The 16,510-nt window shown below is 36.3% G+C and overlaps 1 protein-coding gene across 8 annotated transcripts in view; it reads left to right on the top strand.

Moving 5' to 3' along the window:
- The window catches only part of SBF2 (SET binding factor 2), a 438,265-nt gene that overhangs the window by 183,391 nt on the left and 238,364 nt on the right, over nucleotides 1-16,510 (top strand). For all 8 annotated transcript variants that reach the window (XM_081280887.1, XM_081280893.1, XM_081280888.1 and 5 more), the window contains exon 3: nucleotides 10,745-10,882. In XM_081280887.1, coding sequence (XP_081137013.1) covers nucleotides 10,745-10,882 — 138 coding nt within the window. The remainder of the gene's footprint in view (nucleotides 1-10,744; nucleotides 10,883-16,510) is intronic.

Here is a 16,510-nt window from a genome sequence, read left to right as displayed (position 1 = left end):
AGGATGGCCACCCCTGCTTGCTTACGAGGACCGTGTGCATGGTTTTTTTTTTTCCCCATCCTTTCACCTTCAGCCTGTGTATGTCTTTTCCAATCAGCTGTGTCTCTTGGAGGCAGCATATTGTTGGATTTGTTTTTTTAATCCATGATACCAGCCTATGTCGCTTTATTGGAGAGTTTAAGCCATTAACATTCAGAGTTACTATTGATATATGGTTTGTACTTCCATCCATGTTTGATTATTTATCCTTTTTTAAAAAAATTTAATTTGTTTCTCCATGATTATCTTTCCCCTCACAGAGCCTCTGTCTTTACCGAGGCACTTCCTACTGATGGTTTTGGTTATTGTTTTTCATTTCTTCCTCGTGTAGTGTTTTGCTCAAAATGCTTTGCAATGCTGATTTTCTGGTTGCAAATTCTTTTAACTTTTGTTTGTCATGAAAGATTTTTATTTCGTTGTCATACCTGAAGCTTAATTTTGCTGGATACAGAATTCTTGGTTGGCATCCATTGTCTTTCAGTGTTTGAAATACATTGTTCCATGACCTTCTTGCTTTCAGTGTCTATGATAAAAAATCCGTTGTTCACTTTATTGGTTTACCCCTGAATGTAATCTCTCTCCTTTCTATTATAGCTTTTAATATTTTCTCTTTGTTCTGTATATTGGATATCTTCATAACAATGTGTCTTGGCGTTGGTCTACTGTGATTTTGTGTGCTCGGTGTCCTGTATGCATCTTCAATTTGTATATCTGTTTCTTTTTTTATTTCTGGAAAGTTTTCTGTAATTATTTCATTCAGCAGGTTACTCATTCCCTTGGTTTGAATCTCTGTACCTTCTTCTATCCCGATGACTCGTAAGTTTTGTTTTTTTATGTTATCCCATAACTCTTGGATGTTTTTCTCGTGATTTTTTACCAGCCTTTCTGAGTTGGCTAGACTCTTTTCAAGATGATATATTCTGTCTTCATTATCTGACGTTCTGGCTTCTACTTGCTCCACTCTGTTGGTGATACTCTCAATTGAGTTTTTAATTTGGTTTATCGTTTCCTTCATTTCTAGAATTATTGTTTGATAATTTTTTATAATCTCTATCTCCTGATAGAGATGCTTAACTTCTTCTTTTATCTGTTTATGTAATTCATTCTCAATGTGTTCTTTCGCTGCTTGAATTTGCTGTCTCGTATCCTCTTTAAGGTTCCATTCCATCTGTCTAAGTTGTTCCTTGAGTTCTTTATATGACCATTTTTCTGATGACTCTAGGTCCTCCTGAATATTTAGGCTGTCCTGCATTGTTTGTACTCCTTTTCTTCCTTGCTTTTTGAAGCTGCTCATGTTACTTCTTGTTCTGTTTGACTGATGAATTACTGTTTACTCCTATAAATTTATTAGATGCTTGGGAGGAAAGGTATTAGAAGGGAAGGGAAGAAGTCACTAAAGAGAATGAGAGTAAGCAGGTAGAATTCAAGGAAGGGGCGATAAGATAATTGAAAAGAAATGAAAAGACAAAAGAAGAAAAAAAATAGGAAATAAAAAAAGAAAAAAATTAAAAAAAATTAAAAAACATTAAAATTAAAATTAGAAGAAAAAAAATTTAAAAAAATTTAAAAAAACAACAAGAAAGAAAAATGAAAATGAAAGAAAAACCCAAATCAAAAAAAAAGAGAAAAGAAAAAATGACTTAAGAAATTTATCTATGCCTTCACTATCTTCTATTTTATTGGAGTATAAGGATTCAAAATAATTTCTGATTATCTTCTGTATTTCTGAAGTGTCTGTTGTGATATTGCCTTTTTCATCCCGTATGCTAGTAATTTGGGTTCTCTCTCTTCTTCTCTTCGTTAGCATGGCTAAGCGTCTGTCGATTTTATTTATTTTTTCAAAGAACCAACTTTTAGTTTTGTCAATTTTTTCAATTGTTTCTTTTGTTTCGATTTCATTAATTTCAGCTCTGATTTTAATTATTTCTTGCCTTCTACTTCTTTTGCTGTTGTTTTGCTCTTCTTTTTCTTGGATTTTGAGATGAAGTATGAGATCATTTATTTGTTGGTTTTTTTCTTTTTTTAAGGAATGAGCTCCAAGCAATGAATTTTCCTCTTAGAACTGCTTTCAATGTGTCCCATAGATTCTGATATGTTGTGTCTGTGTTTTCATTTAACTCTAAGAAGTTTTTAATTTCCTCCTTAATGTCTTCTATAACCCATTGATCATTCAGTAACCTATTGTTCATTCTCCAAGTGATGCATGATTTTTCCTCCCTTCTTTTATCGTTGATTTTCAGTTTCATTCCATTATGATCAGATAAGATGCATGGTATTATCTCTACTCCTTTATATTGTCTAAGAGTTGCCCTGTGACATAATAAATGATCTATTTTTGAGAAGGATCCATGTGCTGCTGAGAAAAAAGTGTAACTGCTTGATGTTGGGTGGTATATTCTATATATGTCAATTAAGTGTAGGTTGTTAATTGTGTTATTGAGTTCTATAGTTTCCTTATTCAACTTTTGTTTGGAAGATCTGTCCAGTGGTGAGAGAGGTGTGTTGAAGTCTCCCATGATTATTGTATGGTGGTCTATTAGACTCTTGAACTTGAGAAGAGTTTGCTTGATGAACATAGCTGCACCATTGTTTGGGGCATATATATTTATGATTGTTATGTCTTGTTGGTGTATGGTTCCCTTGAGCAGTATGCAGTGTCCCTCTTTATCCCTTTTGATTAACTTTGGCTTGAAATCTATTTTATTTGATATGAGTATGGACACTCCTGCTTGTTTCCGCAGTCTATATGAGTGGAATGATTTTTCCCAACCTTTCACCTTCAGTCTATGTATATCTTTTCCTATCAAATGCGTCTCCTGTAGGCAGCATATTGTTGGGTCTTGTTTTGTGATCCATTCAACTAGCCTGTGTCTCTTAATTGGTGAGTTTAAGCCATTAACATTTAGGGTTATTATTGAGATATGGTTTGTTCCTCCAGCCATATTTGTTTATTAATGTTACTAAACCAGATTTGTTTTCCTCTTTGATTACTTTCCCCCCTTTACTGTCCTACCTCCCACTGTTGGTTTTCAATGTTATTTTCCATTTCCTCTTCCTGTAATGTTTTGCCAAGGATTTTTTGAAGAGATGGTTTTCTAGCTGCAAATTCTTTTTACTTTTGTTTATCGTGGAAGGTTTTAATTTCATCTTCCATCCTGAAGCTTAATTTCGCCGGATACACCATTCTTGGTTGGAACACATTTTCTTTCAGTGTTTGAAATATGTTTTTCCAGGATCTTCTAGCTTTCAGAGTCTGTGTTGAGAGGTCAGCTGTTTTCCTGATTGGTTGACCCCTGAATGTAATCTGCTTCCTTTCTCTTGTAGCTTTTAAAATTCTCTCTTTATTCTGTATGTTGGGCATCTTCATTATATGTCTAGGTGTGGATCTCTTATGATTTTGCACATTCGGCGTCCTGTAGGCTTCTAGGATTTGGGATTCTGTTTCATTCTTCAGGTCTGGGAAGTTTTCTCGTATTATTTTATTGAATAGATTGTTTATTCCTTTGGTTTGGAGCTCTGTGCCTTCCTGTATCCCAATGACTCTTAAGTTTGGTCTTTTAATGTTATCCCATATTTCTTGGATGTTCTGCTCATGGTTTCTTAGCAGTCTTGCTGAGCTGTCTATCTTCTTTTAAAGTTGAAATACTTTGTCTTCATTGTCTGATGTTCTATCTTCTAAGTGATCTACTCTGCTGGTAGTATTGTCAATTGAGGTTTTAAGTTGGTTTATTGCTTCCTGCATTTCTAGGATTTCTATTTGTTTTTTTTACCTCTATCTCCCTGTGAAATTGATCTTTTACTTCCTGTATTTGTTTATGTAGTTCCTTGTCAACGTGATCTTTCATTGTCTGATTTTGCTGTCTCATGTCTTCCTTGAGACTCCAGATCATCTGAAGCATGTATATCCTGAACTCTTTATCTGACATTCCATCTGTTGCAGCTATTACCTCTTCTAAAGTTGAGTTGTCCTGCATTGCTTGTGGTCCTTTCTTTCCTTGTCTTTTCATACTGCTCTCGTTTCTTTCTGCTTGGTGAAACTGTTGTGTTTTTGAAATTTTCCCCCTATTTATTTATATTGCTCTTGTATAGTTGGGAGAGCTCCCTTGCAGGGCGGGTAGTGGCTGTGCTCCTCCTCTAATTAGGGTGATCTATCTACCACGCTAGTTGGTCGCAGGTCTGCCCACCCTTCGGGCGCGGGTGGCGGCTCTCCTCTGCCCCCACTCCAGTTGTGGTGACGTAACTACAACGCCCTCGGGTCGTTGGTCCTGATCCAGATGTGGGCGGCGGCTCTGCTCCGCCCCTACTCCAATTGGTGTGACGTGTCTACCACGCTGGTCGGCCTCTAAGCCTGTTCTGCCGGTGGGTCGCAGTTCTGCCTACCTTGCGGGCTCGGGCGGCAGTTCTGCTCAACCCCCACTCCCAGTGGGGGTACCTGACTGCCTCTCCAACGGGTCGCTGGGCCTTTTCCGGACACGGGCGGCGGCTCTGCTCCACCCCCACTCCAACCAGTGTGACATGACTGCCTCGGTGCTACTTGTCCACCACACTGGCAGGCTGCCGGACCTGTCCTGCCAGTGGGTCGCAGGTCTGTCTACCTTCCACTCCAAATGGGGTGATTTGGCTACCGTGTCTTTGGGTCGCTGGTCCTGTTCCAGGCGAGGGCGGCTACTCTCCTCGGCCCCAGCTGCAGTTGGGGTGTCATGATACCCCGCCGGCGGGTCAATTGTCCTGCTCTGGGCGCAGGCGGCAGCTCCACTCTGCTCCCTTGGCCCCCACAGCACCCAGCAGGACCGGACCGAGAATGTCCCCGCTCGTTCCCCAGGCCTGGGCTAAAGCAGCTTCGGGAGCCAGAACCCAGCCTCTCCGATCCCGGCCACGCTCCGCTAGGAGCAGGCTCCATAGAGCGACCCCCGCGGGTTCCCCAGCCCCAGGCCAAAGCAGCCCCGGGAGCCCGAGCCCGGCCGCTCCAAACTCTCCCAGCTCGGTGCACGCTCCGCTAGGAGCAGGCCCAGGGACGCAGTCCCCGCGGGCTCCCCAGCCCCGGGTCAAAACTCTTCCAGCAGTCAGAGCCCAGCCGTCCCTCAGCCCACGTTCCACTTGGAACTGGCCTCAGCACGCAGTCCCCGCAGGTTCCCCAGCCCTGGGCCAAAGCAGCCCGGGGAACCAGAATCCGACCGCTCAAAGCCCGGCGCACGCCTTGCCAGGAGCGAGCCCCGAGGAGTATTCTCCTCAGGTTCTCCAGCCCCGAGCCTGAGCGATCTGTATGCGAGATGCAGGCAAATACCAGCCTGAAATCACCTGTTCCGTAGTTGAATAAGCTGAGATCAGTAGAAAACAGGGATGATTACATCAGCTCTCCAAGATGGCCGCTGCTGTCCTCCTCCGTGGTCCGACTGGTGTCGAGAACCGAACTGGACCGCTTCTCTCCTCTGTCTCAAAGCGGAACTCAGCACTAAGCACGGCCATTGCACCGCTGGCAGGAGCCCCCAGAATCCGCATCGCTGTACTCCCACTCCGGTACCTCGCCGCTACCCAGCGCGCGACACAGACTCCATTCGCGGATCGGTCTGCCGACCAGGCTCTGCTACCCTCCGTGCGGAGAAATCGCCCGCGACCGAGCCCCCGCAGCCGAACCCCGCGCGATGTAAATCCGTCCTCTAGATTCTGGAGCACCTCAATTTCACTGGAAATTCCCAACAAGGTAGCCTTCAGCCGTTTCACCTCGTCTTTCTCCTGCACAGTGACGTGGCACACTGGGGTGATGCAGTCCCATCGCCGCCATCTTCCCTTCGCCCTAGTAGTAGAATTGTCATTGCCAGTTGTATCATATTGTTTTATGATACTTCATTCCTGGTCCTATAATTAACTTTAGAAAATGATATACCTTCCCAGTGACTTGGGAGGCTGTGGCAGGAGAATCACAAGTTCAAGGCCAGCCTTGACAACTTAATAAGACTCTGTCTCAATTTTTTTGGTTTAAAGGGCTGGAAATGTAGCTCAGCCATAGAATCCCCTCTAGGTTCAATCCCCTGTAACACCACCACCACTACTGCCAAACACACACACACACACACAGAAAGAGAGAGAAAGAAAGAGAATAAAATATGACTGATTTAGGAAAGAAGTTTGTTGAAAATAAAAAGATTTTTGAAAGACGTTTCTGGGTGTGTTGTAATCTAATACTATTCCCTGGTTTTAGAAAAGTATTTTACCTTTTTGCTACCCATAAATATTGTTTAAGCCAAGGTTAGTTACATGTTAGCACTCATTCTCACTAAAAGAGCAGTTTGCAGCTGGGCATTGTGGCACACAACAGAGGCAGGGAGATCACAAGATTGAGGCCAGCCCCAGTAACTTACTAAGGCCCTAAGCATATTGGGGAGACTCTGTCTGAAAAATTTAAAAAGTTAAAAAAAAAAGTTGGGGATTTGGCTTAATGGTTTAGCACCCCTGGGTACAATCCCTGGTACCAAAAAAAAAAAAAAAAAGGCAATTAATCTCTTTTTAGCTTCAGTACCCTTTATATGTTCACAGATCATTAAGGACTACCAGTAAGTTTTGCTTATATGGTTTTATCTGCTCATACATTAAAATTTGAAACTAAATTTTTAAAAATAAATTTATTCATTAAAAATTACATGTTAATATAAATGTGGTATTTATGAAACGAGGTATATTTTCCAAAGTAAATGAAAAATATATTCTTTTACCTAAGAGAGTGGCTTTAAAAATATTTTTCTAAATATCTTGTATATTTGATATATTTCTAAATATCAGAGGTATCTGGAATCTCATACCCGGTTCTGCTCTTGTGATTTTCTTCTTTTTTTACTTTAAAGTATATGAAGAAAATCAGAGAAGGGAAGAGTATTTAATAATCTTTTTGAATAATTAAGGATATTTTTCTTTGAATACTGTGCAACATAGAACAAATAGTTTTTCTAAAAGTTAGTTGGAAGGTGGAATCTGTAAACACACATTTTCATATTATGTTGTACTATATTGGTCTACCTATTGAATAGATTGAATAGATTTTTTTATCCATGCATGATTTGATAATACCATGCATTGATCATTTGGCAAATATGAATTCAATGAGTTATATAGATCCTCCAGACATTGACATGTCATTAAATAATATTTAAAACATTACATTTGTTAATATTGCCATAATTTTTGTCTGGAAAATTTTAAAGTATTGCAAACTTTTCACGCTCATGGTGGTGTTTGAAAGCTCAAGTTTTATCATTGGTAACAAATATTTGGTATTTGTGCCAGATACTGGCAGCAGATCTTTGTCTTGAAGTTACAGGTCTAATTAATTTGTTTTGAAAAAATGTCTGCCAAATACATGTCTGTATAAGCATATTTTGTCTGATACTTTCAAGTAAAAAATGATGTTCTTTAAAAAAAAATCATTCTAATTCAGTTCACAGTTTAAACCACCACACACAATTTTTTTTTCTAGACAACTATCCTATTTCCACATGTACCATAAGTGCTTTGTACATACTATTTGATACATTGAAGAAGTTGTGGTCAGATGTGTTAAAATGAAATTTAAATATTTATTGCTTTCCCAAGGCTTTCTTAACTAAAACTGACTTTTTTCTTCTTCTTCTTCTTCTTCTTCTTCTTCTTCTTCTTCTTCTTCTTCTTCTTATTATTATTATTATTATTATTATTTGTAAATGTGCAGCTGTGAAGAATACAGTAACTACCAGTATAATTTGGTGCTACTGTGATAGATTCTGTTAAGACACAGAAATTTTACCTATTGTTGCTTTTGCCCAACCAATATAAATGTCAACAGGCGAAAGAAGCAATGAACATTTTAGTATTATTATGAAAATAGTTTTGACTTCAGGAAACTTCTGCAATTCTGTTTACTAAGCTATACTGGAATGTGAAGGGCTTGCAGTGATCACAAGCCTGAGGTAAAACGATATAGAATTTAGTATAGGTGGATTCTTGAGAGAGAAATAAGTACATAAAGACAATGATGGGAACTTCTCTGTATCAGATTTGTAGATAAGAGACAGAGGCGGAAAGATTACTGTTATTGTTGTTGTTATTTATAATAAAAATAGTTTTGGTATATAGGACAGGAAGTGCCCAAACTCTTTGGTTTGGAGGGAGCTAGAGAAACTGGGAATTTTCAGAGAAGACTTTGTAGAATGAATGGTATTTCAATGCTCAAAAAGTATTTGTTAAATGAATTACTACTTTAAAATAAAGATTCAGTAGGAATGTTTTCATTTATTTGCTAATTAAGGTATCTTTAAGCCTTTCATGCCACTTCTTCATGTGTACTTCATGGTGTCCGTTTAAAGGAATTTATCTTGTAGGACTTTTTATTCTGTAGAAAGACTGAATATTATTTCAAATGTAGGAAATCATCTAGATCTTACTTTTCTGATGTCTTTAGGCTGAGACAGGGGGCAATGAGGTGATGATAGGAAGGGTGGATTTGGAAAAAGTATATAGAAAGGAGAAAGAAAGTGTCAAAGAGATGACATTAGAAACTGGGGTGAGTCAAAGTGGGAAATAATCATAATAACTATTATTTATATTCACTGAACTATGTGCCAGGGACTGTTCTGAGCACTTTGCATGTGTTAATTTATGTTCCTTCCCAAGAGTATTGTGAAATATTTATTAATATTCTACCTTAATACATTTGGAAACTGAGGCATTTGGAAGTTAAGTAAATTGCTCAAGATTATATAGTTATTAAGCAGAATAACAAAAAAGGAGGAAATCTGGCACAAAGGGCTGCGGTATTGGTAAACTCATTATTTCTGTTGTATCGTTCATGAGTAATGCCACTAATCAAGGTATCTTTTTTTCCTCCAAATTCTAGAAAAATTCTAGAAAAGAGCAATTTTAGATTCATAGTAAAATTAATGTGAAAGTTCAGAGTTCCCACACAACCTCTTCCCTCAGACCCTTTCTAGAAGCAGCCTCTCCTACTATTATCCTACACCTGAGTGATGTATCTGTTATAATCAATAAGCCTGTGCTGATGCATCATTATCACCTTAAGTCCATTGTATATTAGAGTACACTTTTCCTATTGTACATTCTGTACATTTTGACAAATATGACATATATCCACCATTATAGTATCATACAAAGAGATTCACTACTTTGAAAGTCCTGTTTCCTTGTGTTTTGGTTTTGGTTCTGGGGTCAGACCTGAGGACCTTGAGTGTCCTAGGCAAGCACTCTGTCACTAACTTATATTCCATCTCCCCTAAAAATCCTCTGTGTTCCACCTATGAATCCCTCCACACTCACTTCTCACCCTGTGATAACCACTGGTTTTTAAAATTACCTCCTTACTGTTGCCTTTTTGAGAGTGTCATATAATCAATTTGTAACTCTTTTCTGACTGGCTTCTTTTCCTTAGTAATGTTCATTTATGTATAGGCTGGGGATGTAGTAGCTCAGTGGTAGAGCTCTTCCCCATTTTCATACAACAAACAAACAAGCATCTATGTCTTTCATGGCTCAGTGACTCATTTCTTTTTTAAATTGCTGAATAATAGTCCATCTAAGTTTTTTTTTTTTCCTCCTGTAGTATATCTTCTAGGAGATATATAGTTCTACACTCTACATATGATCCATTTTAGTTATTTTTTGTGAAATGTGCACAGTTCATTTCTAGATTTTTTCATGCTGATATTCAATTTTTTTCAGCACCATTTGTTAAAAATTATCTTTTTTTTTCAATTGTTCCTTTTTCTCCTCTGTCAAAGATCAGTTGTGTGAGTATATTTCTTGGCTCTCTCTCTCTAATCTTTTCATTGATTTTTTTTTTTTTAAATTAATGCCATACTGGTTTGATTACCGAAGCTTTAGAGTAAGACCTAAAGTTAGGTAGTATCAGTCTTGTAAGTTTCTCTTTCTTCAATTGTGTTGGCTCTCCTAGTTTTTTGCCTCTTCTTATAAACTTTAGAATCAGGTTTTTGATAATACACAAAATACTTGCTGGGATTTTTATTTGGCTTGCATTGAATTTACAAATCAAAGTGGGAAGAACTGAAATTTATCAATATTGTCTTCCTATCCATGAACCTATAATATATTTTTGTTTACTTAACTCTTTTTTTTGGTTATTCTTTTTAGATACACATGACAGTAGAGTGTATTTTGACATATATACATAGAGTATAACTTATTGTAAATAGGGTTCCATTCTTGTGCTTGTACATGATGTGGAATTTCACTGGTGGTGTATTCATACATGAACATAGGAAGTTATGTGAGATTCATTCTGTCTTTCCTATTCTATCCCCCATTCCTTCCTTTTATACTTTGTACTTTATCTCCAACTTATCTTATTCCATGATTTGTTCTAATATTTGGCATAAAGATCTTAATTTTGGTGCTATGTTCGTGCATATGAGAACCTTGGTCTGAGATATGGCATCACAGAGTGCCATCTGTGGAAAATCTAGGTGTCTTTGTAAAATATATATGAATATTTGTGGAAGTTTTCTACATTATAAATCTGTACATGAATTTTTTAAAAAATGTGTCTAAAATGACATGCCACATCAGACAGAAATTTTTAAAGATAGAGGAAACTTTTAACAAAGTTTAAAAGAGGAAACTTTTAAAAAATTATTTCTTGGATGTTAACGAATAAATTTTCATTATACTTCATAATGTGACATTTTTTTCCCCCTATTCCATTTAGTTTTGTCAGCCTGGTGGATGGCAGCTATCCAGAGAGAGGAAACAGCCAACGTTCTTTGTGGTGGTCCTAACAGACATTGACTCAGATCGACATTACTGCTCATGCCTAACCTTCTATGAGGCAGAGATCAATCTCCAGGTACAGAGTATTTTCTAGCCAAAGTATAGTCAGAGGGACAATATATCTGCCACATTAGTTTTTTATAAAACTGCAAGTTTGAGTTTTATGGGATACTTTAAAAATCATGAGGAACTTCTTATATTTTTGCATTTAATGTTGAGTAGGAGAGCAACAAGGTAAAGTTTTTTAAGAGTTTGATTATCTCTGATAAAAGTATTTACCATAATCTGAATATTTCTAAGAATAGCTTATCCATGAATTGGTTTCTTAAAAGTAATTTCGTCTTGTGGTGAACTTTTTTTTTTTTACAATCTGGTGAGAACATTCTCTCAAAAAAGAAGTCTGGACATTTAATAAATATTTTCACTTTTGGGAAGATTTTCTTGGCAAATTCTCTTTCAGGTATCTTGGGAGCTTGTGAGGCTTAGACTGTTCCATCTTCTATGATAAAAATGTCAACTCCATTATGTTTTGTGGGTTCCAGTTTGTATGGATTCTTTTAGGCCTCATTTACAAACCTTTGGGGAGAACAGACCAAATACAAATACAGACCAAATATGTGTGTACCTATTTGTACCTAATTTGATTCATGAAGCAATCTATCTCAGCCACTCTTATTCTATTAATAAGTTGGAACCCAGGTATCTTTATTGTGTGTGAGGAAAAAAAGGGACTTGAAACTGGTTATTTGGTTTTATATTGGAAAATACAAATTACTTAGACATGTGGTCAAGTCAGCAAGTTTGAAATGAAATATTCTGAGTTGAATTAGGAGTACTACTGTGTGTTAAAGCTCTGCTCAAGAACTTAAACTACTGAATATGACATCACTTCACCACAGGAACATTTTCTGAGAAATGTGTCATTAGGTGTTTTCATCATTGCAGTTGTGGTGAACTTTTGATTTTTCCCTCCTAGTCCACCAAGGGGATCTTTCATAGAACATAAGAACATTTAATCCAAATGTTTATAAGTCATTTATCACAATGTTTTACATTATTGTTATATCTCCTAAGTAAATGTTAACTCATTCTTATTAGTGGTAGTATTAGCAACATAATCAGTCCAAAATTCATAGGCTACAATTATAGAAATTTAAAATAAACTTCTCTTTCAAAGTATTGTTTGAGATTCTTAGTTTTAACCTTTGACTGGATGTACTTTCTCTAACTTATGAAAAGATTTATGATAAAGTATAGAACAACTTATGGCATTTCAATGATTGAGTTTGCGAGATGAGGGACAAGTACAAAACCAATTCTGGTTATGAAAAATAGTTCACTTGGTGCTGCTTTCATAGAAACCACACTCTTTCCATGTTTTACGACCTGGCTCTTATGGTGCTGGATATGAGATTGGTAAAACTGTCACCATACTTTCCCCAGAAAATCCCGTCTTCCATATGCAGTCACTGTCTCACACTGCTGACTTCTAGTTGTAAGTCCAAAATGTAAATCCAAAATGTTTCCTTGGTGGAGGTCAGATTGCTTTCTGAACCAACCTCTCTGAAAGTGAGTCAGAAGAACATAGGGTCTTTTATAGTTGTTTGGTTTGCTTTCCCTGCTGTGTAATATAAGAAGGAAATTAAAGGTATTTGGTGATATTGGATGAGTGAATTTGCTTTATTTGCTGCAGCTTCTGCTACATAGAGATGAATATAAACCACCAATGGGGAAAGATGGGCTTGTTTTCTGAAATGGCTTCCCAAAGCAGTATTTGTAGTTTCAATTATGTTTATTAAACTCATAAGATCTGAATTTTCTGAATGTAGAAATCTGATTTTTCAATACAATAAGAGATAGATCACCAATCATGACACAGGTTTAAATTATCCAAGTTCATTAGATTTATGTATTAAAACAAATATACAAGCTTATGTATTTACAGTGAATTAAAAAGTTGCATAGAGGGGTTAGGGTTGTGGCTCAGTGGAAGAGCACTTGCCTAGCATGTGTGAGACACTGGGTTCAATCTTCAGCACCACATGAAAAAAACAAAATAAAATAAAGTTGTTGTGTTTATCTACTGCTGAAATATATTTTATATTAAAAGTTGCATAGGTGCTGGGGTTGTGGCTCAGCGGTAAAGCACTCGCCTCGCATGTGTCGGGCCCTGGGTTCTATCCTCAGCTCCATATAAAAATAAATAAAATAAAGGCATTGTGTCCAACTACAACTAAAAAATAAATATTTTTTTTAAAAAGTTACATAGAACAAAATGTGCATTATCCCAGGATTAGGATTGTGGCTCCATGGTAGAGTGCTTGCCTCGCATGTGTGAGAGCCTGGGTTCGATCCTCAGCACCACATATAAATAAATTAAATAGAGGTAATGTTTTCATCTACAACTTAAAAAAAAGTGCATTATCTGCATTATTAGCACATTCTATGTTGTCAGACCTTTGTGGGAAACTCACAATCTGAAGGTTTTTAATTATGAAATCAATCCAATACTTGATGTGAAATATTTAACAACTGTTAGCATATTGCTTCTGTTTAAAGTAAGGATTTTGTTGTCAATGGGAACAGAAAATTTAGAAATCTTTCATTCTTCTGTCCTAGTGTTTATTTTTTATTTTTTATGTAGCATTTTTATTGAATAAATTAAGAACTTATAACAGATTTTAGAACAAAAACAAAACAGAAAATAGTATCCTGTATAAAATGGAATACTAATAATTAATACTATTCATGCTATTAATTCATAACTTACAAATTGCTACAACAGAATATTTGTTGATAATGAAAATTACTGAAGGTAATTTAACTAAAAAATTCTGTTTACTCATGCAATAAATGATAGTATAATTTTTATTATTCTTACATTTATCTGTATAACTATTTGTATAAAAATTTAGTATCATATTCATTTATTTAGTTTTAATTGGTGAATAAAGTTTTATACACATATGCAGTGAAACCATGAGGTTCTTATATAGGTCTACTTTGTGAAGTGTATAAATCAAACTATTTAACATATTCATTGCCTCACATATTTTTCTTTTGTGAAAACATTAAAAATATGCCCATTTAATAGTTTTTAATTAATTAATTTACTTATTTATTTTAAAATTTTGATTTGTTATATATGATAACAGAATGCATTACAATTTTTATTACACATATAGAGCACACTTTTTTGTATCTCTGGTTGTACACAAAGTAGAGTCACATCCTTCATGTCTTCTTACAAGTACTTAGAGTAATGATGACTCCTCGCATTCCACCATCTTTCCTACCCCTATGTCCCCTCCTTTCCCCTTCCTCTCCTTTCCCCCTTTGCCCTATCTAGAGTTCATTTAATCCTCCCATCCCTACCCCCACAGCATATTGTGGATCAGCATCCTTAAATCAGAGAAATCATTCAGCATTTGGATTTTTGGGATTGAATAATTTGCCAATGATATGATTCTATACCTAGAAGACTGAAAAAGTTCCACCAGAAAACTTCTAGAACTAGTGAATGAATTCAGCAAAGTAGTAGGATACAAAATCAACACCCATAAATCCAAGACATTTCTGTATATCAGTGACAAATCCTCTGAAAGGGAAATGAGGAAAACTACCCCATTTACAATAACATTAAAAAAAAAGAGAATAAACTTAACAAAAAAGTGAAAGACATCTACAAGGAAAGCTACAAAATGCTACAGAAAAAATTAAAGAAGACCTTATAAGATGGAAAGATCTACCTTGTTCTTGGATATGCAGAATTAATATTATCAAAATGACCATACTACCAAAAGCACTATACAGATTTAATGCAGTTCTAATCAAACTCCCAATGACATTCCTCATAGAAATAGAAAAAAACAGTCATTTATCTGGAAAAATAAGAGACCCAGAAAAGCTAAAGCAACCGTTAGCAAGAAGAGTGAAGCAGGTGGCATCACTATACCAGACCTCAAACTATGCTACCGGGCAGTAGTAACAAAAACAGCATGGTATTGGCACCAAACAGACTGGTGGACCAATGGTACAGAATAGAAGACACAGAGGCTAACCCACAAAATTACAATGATCTTATATTAGACAAAGGTGACAAAAACATGCACTGGAGAAAAGATAGCATCTTCAACAAATGGTGCTGGGAAAACTGGAAATCCATATGCAACACAATGAAATTAAACCCCTATTTCTCACCATGCACAAAACTCAACTCAACATGGATCAAGGACCTAGGAATTAAGCCAGAGACACTGTGTCTAACAGAAGAAAAAGTAGGCTCTAATCTCCATCTGTGGGATTAGACCCAACTTCCTCAATAAGACTCCTACAGCACAAGAATTAATGTCCTAGTATTTAGATGCCAATAAATAGATGATCAAATTCCTGTTTTTGTCCAATTCAGTCTAAATAAGGAGGGATCATCTCTTAACCTTAAACTTTTCATTGTATATTTTGAAGGAACATAAACAGTACAGTCACAAATCTCAGGAAATTTAACATTGATATAATACTTTAATCTACTATACATATTCCATTTTTGTCTATTGACCTAATAATTTCTTTTTTTTTTTTTTTAGGCCAAGTCTTGCTATGTTGCCAATTATGGTTTCAAACTCTTGGGTCCAAGTGATCTGCTTACTTCAGTCTCAGAGTAGCTGAGACTGTAGTTATGGACTATTATGCCTGACCTAAAAATATTCTTTGTAGTCAGTCTCCTCCTGTATTTTTTTTTTCCAAAGCAAGTCAACATGTCTCCCATACATTGCATTTAATTATCATTTCTCTTTTTCTCTTTTCATCTGGAATAGTTGTTCAGACTCTTTGTTCTGTAACATTTTTAAATAATATAATTTCCGTCCTCCTTTTTAATAAGATGTTTTTTATTTAGTATTTTCTGACGTCTCTCATTAGATCCGGGTTATGCTTCAATAGGAGGAAATACTACACAAGTGTGTTCCTTCTATGTGTGTCCTTCTAAGTGTACATATTTGGAGGTACACACTGTGTATCTTTCCTTCACTAATGATGTTAATTTTGGTAACCAGTCAAGTCATTGTCAGATTTCTCCATTGTATAGTTGCTTCCCCCTCCCCCCATTTGCTGCTAATAAGCAACCTATAGGAAGACACTGAAAGACTGTACAAATATTCTACTACTCGTCACTCATGCTCTCTAGATTTAGCATTTACCCATGATTCTTATCTATGCCAGGTTTTTGTATGGTTGCAAAATAATTATTTTTTTCAACTCTACTCCAGTCAGCAGTTGACATTTTACTATAAGCAAGAGCTCTTCATTCTTGCGTGAGTTGTAGACTTTTAGATTCCAATTGTTATGCTTTTTTCCCCATTACTTCAGTAATATATAATCCATTAATTTTCTTTAAAAATCATCTTGTACATATTATCCTGTATTGAACAGTGGGTACCTCTCAAGCTAGGCTGTTTCCTGTATTTTTTTTCAATAAGGCCCCATCTCTTTTTTTAACTTTCTGTCCTAACAAAGCTGAACTAGGCTCATCTTATTCATTTTCAGCTCAAGCCTTGAAATCATCCATTTCTTCAAGGAGCCTTGGCTTCTTTGAATATCGAATGATAGTGGAAACCAAGATCTGAGTTTTTGTATATTTTGAAGGAGTGTTTTGAAAAATTATTTTTCTTATGATATATAGTATTTTCCTACTTGTCATTTTAAGTGG

Source organism: Spermophilus citellus (assembly GCF_964194105.1).
Source record: "Spermophilus citellus genome assembly, chromosome: 2".
In the NCBI taxonomy this organism is placed as follows: domain Eukaryota; kingdom Metazoa; phylum Chordata; class Mammalia; order Rodentia; family Sciuridae; genus Spermophilus; species Spermophilus citellus.
Note: the sequence above shows the minus strand (reverse complement) of the source record. Positions and strands in the feature narration are given on the sequence as shown.